Consider the following 22515-nt stretch of genomic DNA (forward strand, 5'->3'; position numbering starts at 1 on the left):
TAGTGCTTATTTACATCGATGTAGAGCAATTTGTCAATCAGTTGCTGTCTTGTTTCTGGTTATCATAATAGCAGAAGCAGTAGCTATAAAGCTGAACGGTTTCTCAAGTTTTGAATTACCTTAGGCTTAATATCATGAAGATACACTCTTTAGATGAAGTACCTACGAAAGTACGTCAAATCGATATCGTAACTGTGTTCTTGTATCACAGAGGATGTTTTGCGTGCAGGCTTGATCTCTTGATGATAAATAGATATAGCGTTACTCCTTGTATAAAGTCGTCTTATTAAGGTGATGGACGTTGATATCAAGAGCAAGTACCACTCACCGAGTATACCTTTCAGAGTCGTTTTGGTGTTTAACGAAACATAATATTTTCTGCAGACACGCTCCTAGGGTGTCAGGTTGCCTTGTGACGCTGAACCAAGTGTTGGGGGCGTGTCCGTTGCCGTTCAAAAATATGTTATAAATACGGAGATTTTGTACGAATGATCGAGAGCGCATTCAAACGCGACTTTGAATTAGCAGTTTCTCACTTTCCACGGTAAGTCGAACCTTTTTGCAGGGAGCATCGTCTATCACTTGACGCGTTGAAGATGAGCAAAATGATCATCGCAACGCTTGTGGTGTTGTCACTGTTGTCTACCGCTTCTGCCGATGGTGAGTTTTTGTGTGTGTGTGTGTGTGTTTGTTGGTTTGTTTTTTTGATGGCCAGCCAAACCTTTGCCCTTTCTGTAATTTCGTTGGCATAATGCTAAGTCTTCAAGAAAATCTTAATATTCAATATTTTTTTCTTATTAGAAAACTTTGTGGTATAAAATGTGTCATGAAAGCTTCCTATACGAGAAATAGAATTTGTTATATCAAGAATTCAAATTGTGATGTCAAGAATTTGGAATGTGTGACAGCACAAGAAAAAACTGAAAACATTTTCAAACCCCTTCTGTACTTTCGTTGGCAGATTCAAAGTCTTAATAGTCTTAATATCCACACTTTTTTCTGAAGAAAACTTTGTGGTATGAAAGGTTTTTAGGAAACTTTAGTATATACGAGAAGAGTTTGTTATGTCAAGAATTAAATTTGTGATGTAAAGAATTTGGAATGTATAACAAGCAACGAATTGATAGACAAAATTGCACTACATCGACGTAAATAAGCACTGAAATCTGAAAATTGAAAAAAAAATCGTGAATTTGAATAAGAAACGAATTGTACCATCAGAAAGGATTTGTGTGTTTGCTTTTGAAAATGAAGAAATGCCACTAGCTTGCTATCCGAAAAATCTCACCTTTGGTTTCATAAAATCTATATATGTTAACTTTGTAATTATTTTTTGTTATAATGAAATCAACATATTTTTTTCCTTCTTCATAACTCAAAATCATTTCCTTATATCAAGAATATTAACATGTTAGAGATAACTAATTGTCTTTGATACTATTGATTAATTCACATTGATTTGAAGAAATATTTTAGTGATGTCGAGAATTGGCTTTCTTTGGTCAACAACTGACGTCTTTTGATATAATAGATTGAATCGACACATGAGCAATTTTTGTGATATCAAGGATCACATTTTTCTGAAAGTTATGAATTCCAGAGAAATGCCAGTACGACTTGCCACATGTTATAAGAGGCAAGCTTTTCAAGAACCCCGCATTGAAACACTGAATTCCATTACTTTTTAAAAGATCAAAATCAGCAGTCTCTCTTTTTTTTCGAACCAGTCATTGAAGAGGAAATTAAAGATATCGTGCAAAATTTGAAAACCAAGAAAAGCTCGGGATGTGACGGAATCACAAATTTTCTCCTTAAGAATATCATTAATGAAGTAGTTTCACTATTAACACACATTTTTGATTTATCGTTATCGCCTATATAGCATAGTTCCTCAAAGAAGAAAAATAGCTAGAGTAGTAACAATCTTTAAAAAAGGGCAAAATTGATTAAATTATGACCTATTTCTCTGCTGACTTCATTTTCAACATACATGTAGTTTATTCTTGAAAGACTGGTATATACGCGCACGCACACATTTCCTGAAAAGTATGAAAAGTGTGAAGTTTTTTGTAACTCCCAATTTGGTTTTAGGAAAAATTACAGTACGACTCATGCCTTACTCACTTTTATCCATAAAGTTGCTCAAGTGATAGATGATGTCTCCCACACTATTGGAGTTTTTCTTGATTTTTTTCAAAGGCTTTCGACCACGATATTTTGATTTACAAGCTGCGGCATTATTATAAATACTTGGGAAAGTTTTGGACTGATTTCGATATTATTTATCTAACAGAAAACAATTTGTGACTATAAATGGCCGCGATTCTCAGTTGAAGTTAATTTCCTTGTAGTGTCCCACAGGGTTGCTTATTATTAGGCCCACTTCTGTTTATTTTGTAGATCAACGATCTTCCTTGTTCCTCGCAATTTTTCCTTTATATATTTTGCTGATGACTCCAATTTGTTCTGTACACACAGAGATCCTTATACTCTCATTGACGCTATAACAGTCTTGGATAAATGCCAACACTTATCACTCGATATAGATAAAACTCACTGTATGCTTTTTAGTAACAGTCTTCAAACGCTTCCCCTTCATATCAGGTATTTTAATGAAACTGAATAAAACCAAGTTAATTGTACAAAACTTTTAGGGCTTTTCATTGATAGTGATAGCAATATCGACGTAATATTCTTTCTAGAAACATGGGTGTTCTTGATAAACTTAAGAGTATTTTTTTTTTCTTGTCAAATTTTGTATAATCTTTATTCCACTTTGATATCTCTGTATCTTAATTATGGTATTTTTGTAAGGTGGAAATGCAACTAGAACTCTTCTTGATGTGCTGTTACGTATTCAAAAGCGTGCCATAAGAAATATCAACCATATCGGAAATTTTCCAATGCGAACATTTGTTATCTATTCTTCGAAAACAAAATACTGAAAACATCAGATCTATCTGTATTCAGTTATAACGTCGGCATATTTATGTATCAATTTTCCGCCAAGAAGTTACCGGAATTTTTTTTTTTTTATTTGTATGTTAGGAATATAATAATAATTTGATTCACGGTTTTCCTACCCGCCAAAGCAACGTATTTCACCTTCCACGTACAAGAGCAATTTTCGCTGAAAACAAAAACAAAAACAAAAACAAAAAACGATAATGTATATATAATGTATACAGGCCCCAGAGACTGGAATGACATCTCCCCCGAAATAACTAGCTGCTTGTCTTTATATTTATTCTACGCAAACTAAAAGTCCCGAATTCACGAAGGTGGTACAATCTTTGCCCATGGTTTAAACTATGGACAAAGACCGTAGTTTTGTTTGGGGCGCCAAGTGTCGCATGGCCTATTTCATTACAAAATCAGTCATTTTGTCGGTGAAATGACCGATTTCATCCCGATTCATCCTGATGTAGTTCATTAGAATGATAAATAAAACATATTTCAATATCAACAAAGTGCATAGAATTAATTAAATTCTACTTCATTCCAGATGTGAAAAAAGAGGGTAAAGGAGTTATTGTGATATTATCATTATTGTTATTATTATTTTGTATTCCGATATCATGGCTACAATTCTTGCCCTCACATTCCCACACAAATGAATGCCTGATATCTTGTTTGTATATTTGCTTCCACTTCTCTGTGTAAATTCGCCTTCCAACACGTCCAACACAGGAAAAATATAGAAAAAAAAACAAAAAACGCTTTGTATTATACAAGTGAGAATGCGTTGATTTATGGTGGAGAGGCATACACATTCGAGGGTACTGCATCTCAACTATCATCATAGACTTAAACCAGTGCATCATCTGCTTTATAAAACGTTTTTATGAACTCTGATATCAGCTTGTTGAACTTTGCATTTATTTAGATACAATCGGACGGCTGTTCGATTGGCCGTGCAGACAAAGGAATGAATCAAAGCGATCGTTTGGGCTGTTGGAACGCGCGGAGCTACCTGCACGTAGCAATATTGGTAATCTGTCCAGGGCACGCAGTGCAGTTACGTTTTTTGCACACCTTTCGCACCCTCGTGCATTAGCGAAAAAAAAAAACAACAACAGCAGCAACAACATCAACATCAATAACAACAAAAACCCCAAACAAGCAAATAATGAGAGCACGCGGAACACATCAAATGAATTTTATTTATTATGGTTATCATGTCCCGAGCCCACAAAAACTTAACAGTTTCATCAAACCGTTAAAAAGACTTCAACCTAGGTTTTTTTTTTTTTTTTTTTTTTTAGAAACAAGGGATGAAAAATTTGATTCGAACGTCACAGGAAGACTCAGGCTCACGAGACCGACACTGGGCAAATAAGGCCCACGAGAGGGACCGTCAGGATGAACAGCGCCATCTATAAACCAATGGAGAATGCATGATCGTTGTATAGGGTGTCCTGATAGTGATATAGGGAAAAAAACAAGTGATTGGAAAGATGTTACTGCGTCAGTTGCCCTCTCTCACCCCAGGAACTTTCAAGATCTTTATGTGTGTGATTGTTTGTGCAAAAACTGATGGAATTCATTACAAGTGTGCACCAGATCTTTGAACATGTACTTTAATCAACGGCGTAGCCAGGATATCATCTTAGGGGGGGGGGGGGGGCGGTTAGTCTGCGAGGGAGCGAAGCGACCGATCCCGAGCGAACGGAGCGAGCGAGGGGGGGGGGGGGGAGGGTGTGGGAGGGGGGTGTCCCCCCTCCCACGGTAAGAACTTTTTGCATTTGGATGTTGTAAATGGTTCAATTTGATGCATGTTTTTGCGCGTTTTATCGACGTGAAACAGTCTCACTTGTTTATGGTAGCAGTTTATTTTGATGTAGATTATTATTAAACATGCCTATAAAATGGTATAATTTAGATACACTTCTTGTATTAATTCTTTTCACTAAATATCATGAACGCGACTGAACCCGAGCGAGCGGAGCGAGCGAGGGGGTAGGGGAGGGTGTGGGAGGGGGGTGTCCCCCCTCCCACAGTAAGAACTTTTTGCATTTTGATGTTGCAAATGGTGCAATTTGATGCATGTTTTTGCGCGTTTTATCGACGTGAAACAGTCCCACTTGTTTATATAGCAGTTTATTTTGATGTAGATTATTATTGAACAATTTGCCTATAAAATGGTATAATTTAGATACACTTCTTGTATTAATTCTTTTCACTGAATATTATGAACGCGACTGAACCCGAGCGAGCGGAGCGAGCGAGGGGGTAGGGGAGGGTGTGGAAAGGGGGTGTCCCCCTCCCACTGTAAGAACTTTTTGCATTTTGATGTTGCAAATGGTGCAATTTGATGCATGTTTTTGCGCGTTTTATCGACGTGAAACAGTCCCACTTGTTTAAGGTAGCAGTAAATTTTAGTGTAGATTATTATTGAACAATTTGGCTATAAAATGGTATAATTCAAATACACTTCTTGTATTAATTCTGTTCACTAAATATCATGAACGCGACTGAACCCGAGCGAGCGGAGCGAGCGAGGGGGAGTGGAGGGTGTGGGATTCCACGGTAAGAACTTTTTGCATTTTGATGTTGCAAATGGTGCAATTTGATGCATGTTTTTGCGCGTTTTATCGACGTGAAACATTCCCACTTGTTTAAGGTACATAGCAGTATATTTTAGTATAGATTATTATTGAACAATTTGCCTATAAAATGGTATAATTTAGATACATTTCTTGTATTAATTCTTTTCACTGAATATCATGAACGCAACTGAACCCGAGCGAGCGGAGCGAGCGAGGGGGGAGGGGAGGGTGTTGGAGGGGGGTGTCCCCCTCCCACGGTAAGAACTTTTTGCATTTTGATGTTGCAAATGGTGCAATTTGATGCATGTTTTTGCGCGTTTTATCGACGTGAAACAGTCCCACTTGTTTAAGGTAGCAGTATATATTTTATTGAACAATTTGCCTATCAAATGGTATAATTCAAATACACTTCTTGTATTAATTCTTTTCACTAAATATCATGAACGCGACTGAACCCGAGCGAGCGGAGCGAGCGAGGGGGTATGGGGAGGGTGTGGGAGAGGGGTGTCCCCCCTCCCACAGTAAGAACTTTTTGCATTTTGATGTTGCAAATGGTGCAATTTGATGCATGTTTTTGCGCGTTTTATCGACGTGAAACAGTCCCACTTGTTTATATAGCAGTTTATTTTGATGTAGATTATTATTGAACAATTTGCCTATAAAATGGTATAATTTAGATACACTTCTTGTATTAATTCTTTTCACTGAATATTATGAACGCGACTGAACCCGAGCGAGCGGAGCGAGCGAGGGGGTAGGGGAGGGTGTGGAAAGGGGGTGTCCCCCTCCCACTGTAAGAACTTTTTGCATTTTGATGTTGCAAATGGTGCAATTTGATGCATGTTTTTGCGCGTTTTATCGACGTGAAACAGTCCCACTTGTTTAAGGTAGCAGTAAATTTTAGTGTAGATTATTATTGAACAATTTGCCTATAAAATGGTATAATTCAAATACACTTCTTGTATTAATTCTTTTCACTGAATATCATGAACGCGACTGAACCCGAGCGAGCGGAGCGAGCGAGGGGGAGGGGAGGGTGTGGGATTCCACGGTGAGAACTTTTTGCATTTTGATGTTGCAAATGGTGCAATTTGATGCATGTTTTTGCGCGTTTTATCGACGTGAAACAGTCCCACTTGTTTAAGGTAGCAGTATATATTTTATTGAACAATTTGCCTATCAAATGGTATAATTCAAATACACTTCTTGTATTAATTCTTTTCACTGAATATCATGAACGCGACTGAACCCGAGCGAGCAGAGAGAGCGAGGGGGGAGGGGAGGGTGTGGGAGGGGGGTGTCCCCCCCTCCCACGGTAAGAACTGTTTGCATTTTGATTTTGCAAATGGTGCAATTTGATGCATGTTTTTGCGCGTTTTATCGACGTGAAACAGTCCCAATTGTTTATGGTAGCAGTATATTTTAGTGTAGATTATTATTGAACAATTTGCCTATAAAATGGTATAATTCAAATACACTTCTTGTATTAATTCTTTTCACTGAATATCATGAACGCGACTGAACCCGAGCGAGCGGAGCGAGCGAGGGGGTAGGGGAGGGTGTGGGAGGGGGGTGTCCCCCCTCCCACGGTGAGAACTTTTTGCATTTTGATGTTGCAAATGGTGCAATTTGATGCATGTTTTTGCGTGTTTTAACGAGTTGAAACAGTCCCACTTGTTTAAGGTTGCAGTACATTTTAGTGTAGATTATTATTGAACAATTGCCTATAAAATGGTATAATTTAAATACACTAGTCTTCTTGTATTAATTCTTACACTGAATATCATGAACGCTGTCTGTTCAGCAATCAAACAGAAAAAGCATGCACACGAGGGTGTAGATAGGGGCATATCCCCTCCCACACGAAGGTGATTTTGCGTTTTCAGACCTGAAATTCAGCGATCTGGTGCAAATTTTTGGTGCAATACTTCTCGCGGAGCTTTTGCGTTTTTAGAATTGAAATAAAGCGATCTGGGTATAGCCACAGTCTACTTCTTTGCATGGCGGGGTGAAGGGGGGGGGGGGGCAAGCAGGGAGAAGGCGTGGGCGAGTGTTATCTCCACCCTTCCCTTCCGATGGAGCTTTTATCTTTTTAAGGTTGAAATTGAGATATCTCGTATACGCATAATTGATGGAATCAACATTTGGGAAATCACCCTCCCCCCCCCCCCCAAAAAAAAAAATGATGGGGGGGGGGGGGGCTGAGGGAGGAAAGGGTCGATTAAAAGGGGAAATTCCCCTTATACATGAGGGAACCTTCAGTTTTCGGAATATAAATGATAAGTCTTGTGCACTCAGAATTATTCAGAATTTTTTGTAAATCTAAAAAGTGTACTTAGCTAGGGAAAGAGGCACAGAGGGGGAGGGTTTGGACGGGGGATACCCCCTCCCAAGCATTAGAAATTTTGCATATTTTGAATTGAAATTCAACGATCTGGTGCACACTTTGAGTGAAATATTAAAAAAAAAATATCTTATTTGATGAAAGGTTGCAAAGGAGACCCGCTTCATGTGCATGCATACAGTATACACGCATTTTTTTTTCCGCCTCCCAAATCCCCGGTCCAAATCTTAGGGGGGGCGACCGCCCCCATCGCCCCCCCCCCCCCCCTGGCTACGCCAGTGACTTTAATTCCTAAAATGCAGAGGCACCGTCGTTTGCATGTTAACTCCGCGACATTTTCGGGTAGTCTTGTCCCCCTCCCTTAATAGTTTTAAAATAAAAAGATTAAAAAAAGATGGTGCACTGCCATGGTAATTACACTCTAGTGTTGGACCTTCAAAGAAAATGTGACTGCTATGTATATCAAAATTCCTTAAAAGCGCCTCATTATAATAATTTTGTTGTTATAGTTTATAACAGTTCTTCATGAAAAATTGTAGCTTCGTCGCCCATTTTTCTTTTTTTTTAATGATGTAGAAGAATTTATCCATCGAAGCCGTCCTGTCCCCTCCTACATACACTCACTCAGGAAAAGAACCCCAGGCAAAATAATGAGGATAATTATTCAGGTCAGCCTGCTAGAAAAAGTCCACTTGAAAAGTTAGTTAGACAATATTTCCCAAAATGATCAGTATCCAAGCGCATACCAGCGCATACCAGCGCACATCCCAGTGCATATCCTGCTTTACATGATCTGGAGGTGGCGTAGTAATCACCAAAAACGTGGATTTAATGTGAATTTAAACAAAATAACGCAATGGCCTTTCAAGATATCTGTTATGATTCAGGAAAACAAAAATAATGCATCTATGAAATCAGCTTTATTCTTTCAAAAAATTACCGTTTTTTAGGAGAATGATTATATCACAAACACAAGCCAATAAATCGAGGATCCTCGCTGCGATATAAAAAGTTTGCATCAATATCATACATTATAGTTACGGAGACAAATAATTGGTTCTCTATAACTCCTTACCAGCGCAGGATAGCTACATTGTAACATTGTAATACTTAACTAATGGAGAGATGAAAAAGAAGAAAAATCTTACATTCTGCCTATAAATATCTTCCAGCTAGAAATGGGGAAAACAAATCAAAATTAGGAAATGTCACTATGAAAGACCTAAGCTTGAAGCCATGCATCGTTCATGGTACACTACATCCAAGTAGATGTCCACAGTCGCCATGTTATTTACCCCTCTTCATGCAACACGTGTACCCTGTACGGATACACACTCGTAGTTGACCTATAGATGACGCTGTTCATCTTGTCGGTCTCGTGAGCCTCTTTTAAGTAGTGTCGGTCTCCTGGGCTTTGCGTGGTGTCGGTCTGGTAAGCCCTCTTTTTTTCGCTTGGTGTCGAAATGATGGGCTGTATTTGCCTAGTGTCGAACTCACGGGCTGTATGACGCATGGACCTATGTTCAATGTCGGTCTCGTGAGCTGTAGCTGTATGACTCGTGGCATGGGTGTTGGTCTCGTGGGATGACGTCAAGACTCCTGAAGAAGACACAGGACGCAGAAAATTTGAGTCAAGTAAATTAATGCTTTATCGGCCAAAAATCATTACCAGCTGGTTTCTTTAGACATTTAAATATAAAACCCAAGGATAAGCTTGTACAATATACAGCACTATTACAAAACTTACCATAATCTTATTTCAGTTTCTGGTAAACGAATCTGCAGGTAAAGGGAATTTGTGTGTTGGATTAACGAATCTTCGGAATTGCGAACATCACCCTTATGGTCAAATCTATCTTGAAGCTCGGCTGTATCATGGGCCTGAAAATTTACAGGTCAGATTCAATACCTTTAGTAGAGTGGTAAAGGTAAACTAAACAAAGAGTTGAGTGAGCATGCTTTCAATTTTCTCCAATGTATTTCTTTTCTATCAATGAACAAGTCCGCCTCGTTGGTGGTGGGTCTGTCCGTGAGGGAAGGGTAGAGATCCTCTACAATGGAGAATGGGGAACTGTGTGCGATGACTTCTGGGATATTTACGACGCCAATGTGGTCTGTCGAAGTCTTGGGTATGACGGCGCCGTAGAAGCTCTGTCAGACGCTCACTTCGGAGAGGGTACAGGCACCATCTTTCTCGACAACGTCGAGTGCTACGGAACTGAATCATCCATTATTGACTGCGATCATAGCGGCATCAGGGATCACAACTGTGGGCATCACGAAGACGCAGGAGTTGAATGCAGCTCTCCACGCGGTAATGGGACACCTTTTATTTGAACTTCATTCAGGCCTTATACGCTACAATATTTCTGAACACTTTTAAAGATTGGAGAAAAACAAGGTAAACAATCAACCTCACAATTTATCCTAAGAGGCAATTTAGTCATGACTTTCTACTTAAAGTCAGTATTTGTATAGAACCTTTTTTGAAGACGGACATAATTCTGTGTTATGTATGGAAAATCATTGTCTTTAGAATTGGATGTTCTATACTCTCAAGACTACAGAGGCTCTTTCAAAATTCAATGCATATTGTTCATTGCATTTTTTTTTGTGGTGGTGGTGGTGGGGTGGTTGTTTAAGAAAATTTTCAAGTATTGAGAGATGCATGAGGCCGCAAAGTAAGAAGTAAACGAATGAATTCAATTATTATGGCTTTATAACTGTTTTCCGTTAAATGATCCAGTTGAAATCGTCGGAGGTAATTCCGTGCTGGAGGGACGGGTGGAAGTCTATTTCGACGGGGAGTGGGGGACTGTCTGCGACGACTATTGGGATTTGGAAGACGCACACGTAGTTTGCGCTAGCCTTGGCCATGGTCCTGCACTCGAGGCAACGTCATATGCTGCATTCGGAGAAGGATCTGGCGAGATCGTACTAGACGACGTTGAATGTATCGGTAACGAGGCAGGTCTCTTCGATTGTCCAAACGCCGGACCCGGGATCCACAACTGCGCCCACTCTGAAGATGCGGGAGTGAGATGCTCTCAAGGAGGTACATGTACATGCATGTCGTTTTAGATAGCAGTTGTAATGGTTACTGCTGATATACTTTGGTGGAACACCGACGTGTCTGCATATAGATAGATAGACATAAGACTATGGTCGTGGTTGCGGTTGCGGGGCTTGATAGCCACACGGCGGTTTTCTAAAGAAGAAGGCGTGTTTATGGGTAATTTTTAGATTGAAGTCAGAATGATAGATGTCCATACAACACAAGAGTGATCACGTTTGTAATGATTCCCGCGTTTGAATAAACCGACCCCCTGTAGCTCGTTGTTTTAGGTTTAATCCGCAATTTGCAAACAGCCCTCAGACTTCATGGTACTTGTGTTTGGAAAGCACTTTTATCAAATACAAAAAAACCTTATTTTTAATAAACTTTATTAAAGCATTCTGTTTCAGCTTTTGATATCTGTGATACGTCAGTGCGGCAGAAACAGGAAAAGAATATTTCACTTAAAGTTTGGGGAATTACACAAACAATCACAAAGGGTTTTTTTTTTTTTATTTGGAGGTTTTCATCATAACAGATAAATATGCTGAGTTCATACTGACCAGGTGTTTGTTCATTTTCCTTTAAAACCATGGTCGTTAAAGGTATTTGAAATACTCAAGACCCTTCGCTAGTAATATCAATGTTTCATTCAAAATCAAGGTTGTCGGCAATGTATCCTTCCTCCCGATATTATATTTTGTAACGCCCTAGCTATAAACTGACCCCGGTATCAGTGTATTGCGGCTTACTAAACGCATCGCGTTATGTCACTCCCGGACAATTAGTTCTTACATTATAAGAGTTAATGCATAAAGATCAAAGAATATCATTCCGCTCTTTCAATGTGTTGGAATGATTATGTCTCTCCACTTTGCCTCGCATTATTTTGGGAAAAGCAAAACACGTTTGATTTTAATACTGGTATCATTTTTCTTTAGACATTCCCGTATTGAATATAAATACATGGGAGCACATAGCAATGGAGTGGACATGCATCCAGTACGTTTCTTAAGTTTGTGTGTCCCTGTCTCTTCGAAATCCTACCAAGTTCGCCTCGTCGGTGGTGATTGTTCATCCGAGGGAAGGGTAGAGATCCTGCATGATGGAGAATGGGGAACCGTTTGCGATGACTACTGGGATATTGACGACGCCAATGTGGTCTGTCGAAGTCTCGGATTTGAAAGTGCTGTAGAAGCCTTTTCGGAAGCTGTGTTTGGAGAGGGAACTGGACGCATCTTGCTCGATGACGTTGAGTGCTCGGGAACAGAATCATCCATTGTTAGATGCCCACGTTCCGACTTCGGTGATCACAACTGTCACCATTACGAGGATGCAGGAGTTCAATGCTCCCCAGAAGGTAAGTACGCATTAAAACAACAACAGCAACAACAACAGCAACAATATGATGATGAAAATAATGATGATAATAATAATAATTACAATGATGATATTAGATAAGTCAACTCTATTCATGCATTTATTCAGTTATAAGAATCGTTTGTATATAAAATGTTCACAAAATGTATCAGGTACAGTTCAGAGAAATCAATTCAATTCAATTCAAAGTTTATTTCATTTTTCGACAAAACATATAAGTTACACTTCTTTTGACAACAGAGAATAAGGTAAACAGAACATTATGTATCGAAAAGAATGTAAAACAATTGAGGAGGACCTTATAGTAATTATACATTGTAGTAAAAAAAAAACACAGAAGTGATCGAAATAAAGTACATGTATAACTTTGCTTAAAGTGCGAAAAATGGAGAGACCCACTAAAAAGACAGAGCTTGTAGAATGTGGGCCCCTCTGGAATAATAACATCAATGGAAAGATTGATTGAAGCATCATAAAAACAAAAGGAGAGAAAAAAAAAGAGGAAGAAGTCTGGAAGCCCACTGAGAAATAGATTCACAGATAAATACACTTACTATCATAGACGTGAACAACATAGGACAAGACTAGACAAAACAACTGCTGGAGAAAAGGCTGCACGGGACAAAACGGGATGGACAAGACTAACAGAGGCGAACAAACATGAAACAAGACTAGACAACAAAACAACTACTGAAGAAAAGGCTGTACGGGACAAAACGGAATGGAAACGATTAACAAATAGAAGACAAAATGGCACACGAAAATGCACAACAGAGACAGCGATCTTCGACAGAAGCGTGTCAAGAGAAACAGATGATAGTTGTGGAGGAAAAAAAAAGGTGATATTGTAGCGTCTGAAAGGAGAAAAGCAAAGAAATGAAGGGACGTGAGAACAAGAATAAGACAGACATTCATGTCTTTGACTCTTTTGGCGAAAGCGTAGATGGCAGCAGACATCCAAAAGATTACAATTTATTCTTCAAAGAGGAAAAAGTGAGTAAGTCTGTACGTGAGAAAGAATGCCAAATGGCTAGTTGTGTCCTGCATAGTCATACGACTGCAATAGAAAGGACTTCAGTCTCCTCTTGAAAGAATGTATGGATGGGGCGTTTTTTATATCATGATTCAGAGAATTCCAATAATTTGGGCCGATATAAATAAGTGTATTTTTAGCAAGGATCGTGCGTAAGAGGGGTAAATGAAATTCATTGGAACGCCTAGTGGGATATTCATGAAATGATTGGTTTTTTAGGAACGTGGAATCAAAAATAGATGGAAGCAAATTGTTACAATACTTGTACATAAATTGGCCTAAATTATACAAAAATAAAGCTTTAATTTTTAAGAGCTTATTGGAGGCAAACAACGTGTTTGTATGAGAACGTACAGGGGAATGGCAGATAATGCGGATGGCTTTCTTCTGCAAGAGTGACACTCTTTCAAGTAAATTCTGATGCGTGTTGCCCCAAACTAAAACTCCATAATTCAAATGAGGCAATATTAACGACGAATATAACATAAGTAATGTTTTTTGTGGAATATGAAATTTCAATCTATTAATAACACCTGTACTACGCGATATTATATTACAAGTATTATCAACATGTGATTTCCAGGAAAGTTTATCATCTACAATGACCCCCAAGAATTAAATATTTGATACTCTTTGTAGATGAGAATCATCTAAAACTATATTTGTGTTTAAACTATCAACAGTATTGCTGAAAATCATATATTTCGTTTTTTTTAGCATTAAGTGATAACTTATTAGCTCTGACCCAATTTGTCACTTTATTCAATTCAATGTTAATTTTGTGAACAAGAAAATCAATATCATTATGGGCAAAAAATACGTTTGTATCATCTGCAAAATGAATAAAAGAGAAATCATCAGATACACGACAAAAATCATTGATATAAATAATGAACAATAACGGCCCTAAAAGACTTCCCTGTGGGACGCCACATTTAACTTCTCTGATAACTGAATCATTGTTTTTAATTGTAACAAATTGTTCTCTATCGAACAAATAACTCTTGAACCACTCCAAGGCCTTCCCACGCACTCCATAATGCGATAATTTATAAAGTAAAATGTCATGATTGATGGTGTCGAAGGCCTTGGAGAAGTCCAAGAAACTACTAACTAAATGAGAATGATTATGAATGGCATGAACTACTCTATCAACGAATTATAAAAGAGCATGCGAAGTACTATGTTTCTCACGAAAACCAAACTGAGAGTTCGTAAAAACTTCATGTACCTTCAAAAAATTGCTCATTCTCTTATAAATAAGTTTTTCTAAAACCTTAGACAGTGAGGACAATAATGAAATTGGGCGATAATTACTGACTACAAGTTTATCACCTTTCTTAACCCTAACTAGGCCGGGGGGGGGGGGGGGGGGGGGCCTCTGAGGCCCCCCCCCCCCTCGACGTTTCGCGCGATGTATCGCTATCGTGAGAAGCTATCGCCGCGACGTTTCATGACTTTTTTCTTTCGAGTCTCCCGCATCTTTTGACACCAAACTTGCGACGCTCGGGTGCGAGGTTCTGAAGTTGCGCATAAATATGCATGGGCATGTCAGACCAAAAATTGCTCGAAAACGTGAATTTGTGTACAATTTCAATGCAAACTGTGTTTACAGGCAAATTTCATAAAAGCATGATTATTTTGGGGGTTTATTGATTAAAATCAATTAATAACGCATTTTCTTGTTCGGAACAATGTCACGGACGAATTTCATCGAAAAAACAATGAAAAACATAAAGTCGGAAAAACAAAGTAATACATAAGAAATTCAAAAAGCAATAAAATACTAAGGAAATTTTTTCTGATTGTGCAATTTTTTTCCCTTACATTTGCTAAGGACACTAAAAAGAATATTTACACCAAAATTGTGCCTGTTTTGAGCTTTATTTAGTGATTTATACCAAACTGTCTGATTTCATGCATCATTATGCATAAATTAGCATAATTTAGTGTAAATGATAATTTTTGAAAAAATTAACTTCATGGTACTTTAGATTACATCATAGGCAATGCGTGTGCCAATTTTCGTCGCGATCGCGCGGTCGATGGCCGAGATCCGGAGGGGGGGGGGGGGGGGGGGGGGCCTGGGAGCCCCCCCCCCCCCCCCCCCGGCTCTATCATCTACCTAAATAGCCCGGCCTAGTTAGGGTTAAATATTGGTATTACTTTAGCCAATTTCATTTTATCCGGAAACACACCGTTGAGGATTGACAAATTAAATATGTGAACAAGTGGATCAGCAATCGAGGAAATAACACCCTTAAGTATAACATTATCTATCTCATCATAACCAGAACTTCGTTTGTTCTCAAAACAGGAAACTATATCAATAATTTCAAATCTATTAGTTAGTGTAAAAAATATGGAATCAGAGTTGCGCTGGCCTAAGAATTCAGTAGAATGAGTTTCTGTTGCAGGAATAGTTTGAGCATAATTTTAACCTATTTTTGAAAAATAGGAATTTAAAGATATTTTCAATATGAAGAGAATCATTCATTAATTCATCATTCACTTTAATCTTGTCAATGTCAGAGTGTTTACTCGGAACATTCATGGCCTGTTTCAGAATTTTCCAAGTATTTTTCATATCAAACCTATATCTCGAGAATTGCTTGAAGTAATATCTTTTCTTTTCAGAACGTAAAATCATTGTCAAAGTACTTTTGTATGATGTATATCTATTTTTCGATCGCTCAGTTTTTTCCAACTTATACTTATGATACAAACGATTTTTCCTATTAATTGAACGAAGGATTGATTTTGAGATCCAAGGTAACCTGAGTAATTTTTTTATAGTCTGTTCTACTTTTTTGTTTTGGAATTACATCATCTAAATGGTGATTAAATATTTCCATAAAATTATGAAAAGATATATTGATATCATCGCTGCCAAACACTCCTGACCAGTCAGCATTCTCGAGAGCCACATCAAAACTAGCTAACTTTTCGGGTGAAACTCTACGACTAAACAAAGGAAATGACAGAGGTTTAATATTAGATGATGTTTTATGAATAAAATAAGTCACTATTGGAAAATAATCAGTCATATCTGAAAGAATCGGGGAGGGGTAAAATATTACAAAAAAAGTTGTCAATGAGGGTGGCAGAACGATCTGTAATACGTGTGGGTTTGGAGATAAGCGGGAGAAAGGATGAGGATAGAAGTGTGTGAAGAAAATCACTAGAGATATTATCATGCTCAGACTTCAGCAAATCAATATTAAAATCGCCGAGCAAATCAATATTAAAATCGCCGAGCAAAACGCAATCCTTATTTCGGAAAAACATGTGAATTTGCCAAATCTGAGTAATACGTTAAAAATCATTGGCGTTTGAGTTAGGAGGTCTGTATATAATGCCTACCATAAGATTTCTACATCCTGGGATGAGAATTTTTATGAACAAAGATTCAACAGCATTGTCCATTCTAGAAATACCTTCATGGACAATAGACTCAAAGCAACATGATATGTACAATGCAACACATGCAACACCCCCACCATTCTTATCAGGCCTATTATTAACAAATAAATCGTAACCATCGATTGCAAAAGAATTTCCTGCATTGGAAGTTAACCATGTCTCACTTAATCCGATAACCGATAGCGACTGACTTTCATCAGATTCTAATAAAAACTTTAAATCATCAAAATGTTTATTCAAACTCCTTATATTTAAGTGTAATAAAGAAAACGTATCCTCAGAGAAGTTGTGAATCATATCTTTGTATTGATTCACTGTGATATAATTGCACAACATATTTTGAGTGAGATCATTACTAAAATCATGAGGCAATTCACTAGCTGCTGTATTCAGGTTTTCGGTAACAAAATCATCATAAGGGGTGGATCGTATGCTGGTTAGCCCGCTAACTGGGTCAGAGTCTAAACTGGTGTTCCTAAACAATTCAAAAAAGTCATCATTCGATACGGAATTAAAAGGAGCATTAAGAAAATTAGCCATAATTGAAGATACGAGACGAGATTACAAAAGTCTGCGATATCAGCAAAACTAGGATATCGTAGATAAGTGGATGGTACAAGAAAATGACTAGTCGTCAGAAAGAGGCAATACACTGAAGTAATCTATAAGCATAAACGACGTCAAAATCACGATAAGCAGAAGATCGCTGCGGAGAAGAAGAACGTGAAACGAGAAAAAGCAGAATAAGGTAAGTGAGAATGTACAGAGGCATTAACAGAGAGTGACATAGAACACACACAACACAATAACAAGAACAAATCGAGTGTCTCTGTGGGCTTCCGAAGCAAAAATACACAGAAGCAAATGGCAGAAGAGTAACGTAATACATAATCATGGCGTTTACTCTAATGACGAGTTTGTAGAAGATATCAAATTATATATACACCTTTTTGGTATACTTTTGTTAAACAATATAGGAAAAAGAAAGTCAAAAGGGACGGAACCAGTGTAAAAATAGTTCAGACAGAGTCTGTACCGCTGTTGTATGGACATCAGATAATGTATGGCTATTGAAGGAAACTCATTCAACCATTAATGTACATGATCAGGGATATGTGACTATTAACGAACAATATGACAAGGTAGCGCCACAATGGTGCCAAAATAACATCTGACTACTAATAGGTATGTCGACTCGGCGAGCTGTGCGGCCAATTCAGGCATGTCAGGCGAGTAACCGGACAAAACAAGTGCATTTAAATGTAAGCAGGTGCTCGTAATGCTATAGAGATATCATAACAGCATAGAATGTGGACAAACAACAGTTCAAATGCATGAGCATAGATTAGCAATACAAGTTGAGATTGGATAATATGTCGGGTCGGTGAACCTATTCTGTGGGGTGGTTACTGCATAGTTGAAATGCCTTGTGGCAAGACACAGTCAGTTTTTTTTTTAATGTTATTGTTGAACTTGGAAATAAACTTTACGCTCAAAAAACATAACAGTTCATAGAACGCAAGAGTGTTGTCTACAATGTTTCTTTTCTTCTTAATAAACTTAATAGGATGCGATAAGTTGGCCAATACCATTTTTACTTTGAAAAAAGAGGAAAAAACAACAAAATTCTAATGTCTGAGCTCCATTATGTCGAAACATCTTATTGGCAAAGGCGACTATTCTGGCCAGAGTAGGTATAGGAATAGTAGCAAATTATTTTTTCATTATCCTTGTATACTTTGTGCAGTGTGTGTCACTTGCAGTGAAATAACATGTTCCACTAACGATTACCTGTTTCAGGACAGCTTTAATTTCCTATTGGTGGATCAAAGTAGCTTTAACTAAAATCAAATGTTTTGGCCTGGCTGGCAGTTGTAATAGGCACTCAGTCACCGTGAAAGTTCTATAAAAGTGTAGCTTTCTCAAACATTTTGATTTTTCTGTTGACATATTACAAGAACAGGCACTATGCTATTAACGTTAATTGTACCTATAGTAAGCAAGTTTCGTTTTTTTTCCTCTCGTTCTTTCAGCACATACATTATGGGCTTATTCTGTGAAATTATTCATGTCATGAGCTACTCAAATCCCTAATATCGGTGATTACATTAGTGGGAATGTTAATTGCGCCCTGAAATAAAACCATCAGCTATTCACAAACTTCAAAACGAATTATAGTCGCATTTTATATTTTTAAGGCAGCTCTTCCTTCTCATTCGACCTTATCTGTCTCAGTGCGACTAGTTGGGGGCGAGTCGGAAAGTGAAGGAAGGGTGGAGGTGTTGTACAATGGTGCCTGGGGAACTGTGTGTGATGATCTCTGGGATATCGAGGATGCCAACGTGGTCTGCAGACGTCTCGGTTATTCCCAGGCCTCTGAAGCCTTCTCCAGCGCAGAGTTCGGAGAAGGATCTGGGCCGATCTTCCTTGACGACGTCGAGTGCACAGGAAACGAACAGTGCATTTTCAGCTGCTCCAACCGTGGGATAGGAGTCCACAACTGCTTCCATTTCGAAGATGCTGGAGTGAGATGTACCTAAATAAAGTGAGGGCTTGGAAAGTTCGTTTTTGACACTTATTCGCTTCACTTCTTCTTCTTTCTTTCTTTTGTTTTGTCTAACCTATATGGCCTGGAGAATATGCCATTTTATTCATATGGCCTGAACTTAAGAGTCGTAAGAGCGGTCTCCCCCATTTCATTCTTAACAGTAAAGTGTTGATGACCTCTCTGAAGCGATATTATAATCAGCCATTCTAGCACCCCAAATAATAATTTAAAGGGACATTCCAGACGATTTTCGTAATTTTACATCATGTAGTACATAAATCGACAAGTCCATGTATAGATTTGTGGAATTTATTGTGGTTCTTGAGCAGAGAAACAAGTCAATGCTTTGTAAAAACATTAAACAAATTACACTGAACAAGGATGATGACATAGGAGGTTCACATATTTTAGAAATATATCAGTGTAATTCCATTACAATACCGTTTGCTTGCCAGTTCACCTGTGTATAATCTATGCATGCCTTCTTCTTTTGTTCTGGTTCCTTGAGCCCCAACTCATGCATTCTTTTGGTGACTCTGCCATGTCATCATCCTTGTTCATGGCAATTTGTTCTAAATCTTAAAAATATTCGTATTCTTCATCCCAATTATCACAATATTCTAAAGCTCTGTCCTCAGCATAACTAATTTACAGTTGTTCAAATGTAAAAATCTGACAATCATCCGGAAGTCTCCTTTAAGAAAAAAAACCGATAAAAAACGTTTACGAGTACGATTACAAACCACCTTCAGTAACTTTGAAATGTAAAGACTGCATACAATATCTAACTTATTAGGTATTGGCGTCGGTAACTTCTCTACATGAGATTTACTTGTACTTCCGGAGCGAAATAGAGAAAGCTAAATATCGATAAGATTTCACTTTTTAAGTTTTATAGCTACAACTTATGGGAACGTGTGGTAAGTCACGTCAACGTTCATGAAAGCACATTAGTTGTTATTCATTTGAATTTTGAAAAAGAGGTAGGAATTTTGGATATAGGTAGGACATGCTTTTCCGCAAGAACTGCTCTAATGTCACAATGACAATTAATTTCTCTTTTCTGGAATTATTCATTGTATTCTTAATTTGTTTAGCCAGATGTTTGCTATCAAATATAATGTTATGTTTTCGTTTTTAGGTACTGTATTACTGTTTTGACGAATGACCTCGCAGTTCGACGAAGAGTTTAGGGCCAAGATGAAGATGCCTTCTTAGCAGTGCAAGCTACGACAGCTGGGAATTCTTTACGAAATCATTTAGATAATTCTTCTTCCATATGGCATTAAACTTCTTGATGTATAATTTTTCTTCCTAATGGCATTTAAATTCTTGATATATAACTACACTATATTCTTCACCAGCTAACTAAATGGGAAATGCGCAACTTCATAGTTGATTTTTGAAGCTAGTTGGTTATATAGGCTTATAATGAGAATGACAATGGTATAAGGACAATGATGCCTAATTCATTTTTTTTTCTTCAGCCTTCAGTAAAACATGTAAACATTGCACAAGAGGGGACTTAGGAATTCAACAGTTCTATTTGGTTTTATTTTCTTCAAGATAAATGTGTACTTTTTCGTTCTTACTCTAAATCGGTTAGATGTCTAAAGACAAAATTTAGGCAAATTCCAATGAAGAAGTTTTAGGTGAATGTTGTACACCCATTTCATTTGGAAAAAAAGCATTGCGGAGTGAAAACGGATTATATAGCTATGATGTTTAAGTAGATATTTGTCTTTGTCTTTGTTTTTCTCTGTTTCGACTATACGGTTATTCCAGAAATTTCACCAAGGTGGCGGTTACATTGCCATAATAAAGTTTCTTTGCATCGAAAAACTCGTTTGTTTGCTTATTTGTTTGTCTTTTTTATTTTTCACTGTAATTTTTTTTTGCCGACTCTCTCTTTCTCTATCACCCGTTTTGGAGGGAAAGGTCATTCCATCAAATTAATACACTATTAAGGTACGTATTTCATGTCGAGGAATAGCAATTCTGCCCTCTCCACACCCTCTCAAGACATCAAAATAAATTAAACTCATTGCAGTAACTCACTGAAAATTGAATGTTAGGTTGGTTCGCATCACGAGTTTGATACTGCATTTTGGATGGGTGCCCGAAAATAGAAGATGCATTTATAACCATAGGATCAATACAGTATCGTATGGCTTGCAAAGTCTTCAGGACTACTAAAACTTTGTGATGGCACTTTGTTCGAACTTTCCGTTTTCAAATTCAAGTTCAAGTAGTGTACAGGTTCGGCGTCAAAAATCTGAAGTATTCTGAAAGTTGTGGTTTCCCTATATAAATGCATAGGAATACCTATCCAAGAAGACATCAAAGGATAAAAAAAGGATTAAATGTCAAATCAACGAAACTATCGTTAATCCTATAAGTATACTTATTCATCATTTTACATCAGTAGTGATCATATAGATCTTATGATACTATTTTTAATTTCTTATTGCCTCATAACTTATTGTTCATTGGCACTAATTATTGTTTCTGCGTCTCTGTGTGTGGAAGGGCGTTTGTTTGTTCATGTACAAACATCGGAGGAACCAAAAAGACTTAAGTAGAGAAAAACGTGCACCACTATGATTATGTGGCAGTGTGGATGGGAATAATAATAGATTATGAGCCTCGCATCTTAACAGCTCGTGCACAATACTTGATAGTAATCTCGACCCTACAATCACATTCATTGCATCAAACAATATGTGTGAATACAATGTTTTGCTTTATCGTCAAACACAAATCATCATGCCAAAAATGGAAAACAGAAGGTGAGGATCAATTCTTTGAAAGATTGCTGCTGTTTCCTTTTTCATTGCCGTCATAGCACCGACTAGGGTATTTGCAATTGAAAAAAAAAAGATAGACAAATCTCGTTGGGACCAAAAACACAAGGAAAACTTTACATATTATCATCACGGAAAATAGTTTTTGTGGAATGGTGAAGAATTACATGCTATATACCTGACTATCTTTCAGCGATCACGAAAGTATAAGTAAGCTTTCTGAAACATGAAGAAATTTCCTTGTGGGAAATTTGAGTGACATTGGTTTCTTTTATGAGAAATAAGCTTTGAAGGATGGAAACAAAATTTCAGTTCGTTCGAAGATCTGAATTTCAGTATTAGTCGGTTTGACACGTCGTCTAACGGGACTTTACAGGAG

At 37.7% G+C, this 22515-nt stretch overlaps 1 protein-coding gene across 1 annotated transcript; it reads left to right on the top strand.

The window, feature by feature from the left end:
- The first annotated feature begins 494 nt into the window (after nucleotides 1-494).
- Nucleotides 495-21174, top strand: LOC139723553 (scavenger receptor cysteine-rich domain-containing protein DMBT1-like). The gene is made up of 6 exons (XM_071634793.1): nucleotides 495-660; nucleotides 9896-10207; nucleotides 10640-10948; nucleotides 12000-12308; nucleotides 19020-19329; nucleotides 20474-21174. Exons 1-5 carry the CDS (start codon nucleotides 597-599, stop codon nucleotides 19322-19324), a joined length of 1299 nt encoding a protein of 432 aa, XP_071490894.1. The 5' UTR covers nucleotides 495-596; the 3' UTR covers nucleotides 19325-19329; nucleotides 20474-21174.
- Nucleotides 21175-22515: the final 1341 nt, after the last annotated feature.

This window comes from Diadema antillarum, unplaced genomic scaffold, assembly GCF_040938485.1.
Source record: "Diadema antillarum isolate AM-2024a unplaced genomic scaffold, OU_Dant_1.0 scf00000192, whole genome shotgun sequence".
In the NCBI taxonomy this organism is placed as follows: Eukaryota; Metazoa; Echinodermata; class Echinoidea; order Diadematoida; family Diadematidae; genus Diadema; species Diadema antillarum.

What these genes read in the sequence shown, in the direction of transcription:
- LOC139723553 (XM_071634793.1), top strand. Translation starts at nt 597, where the DNA reads ATGAGCAAAATGATCATCGCAACGCTTGTGGTGTTGTCACTGTTGTCT. An exon ending in GTCTACCGCTTCTGCCGATG is followed by an intron (nt 661 to 9,895) that starts GTGAGTTTTTGT and finishes TCAATGAACAAG; the next exon opens with TCCGCCTCGTTGGTGGTGGG. An exon ending in TGAATGCAGCTCTCCACGCG is followed by an intron (nt 10,208 to 10,639) that starts GTAATGGGACAC and finishes TAAATGATCCAG; the next exon opens with TTGAAATCGTCGGAGGTAAT.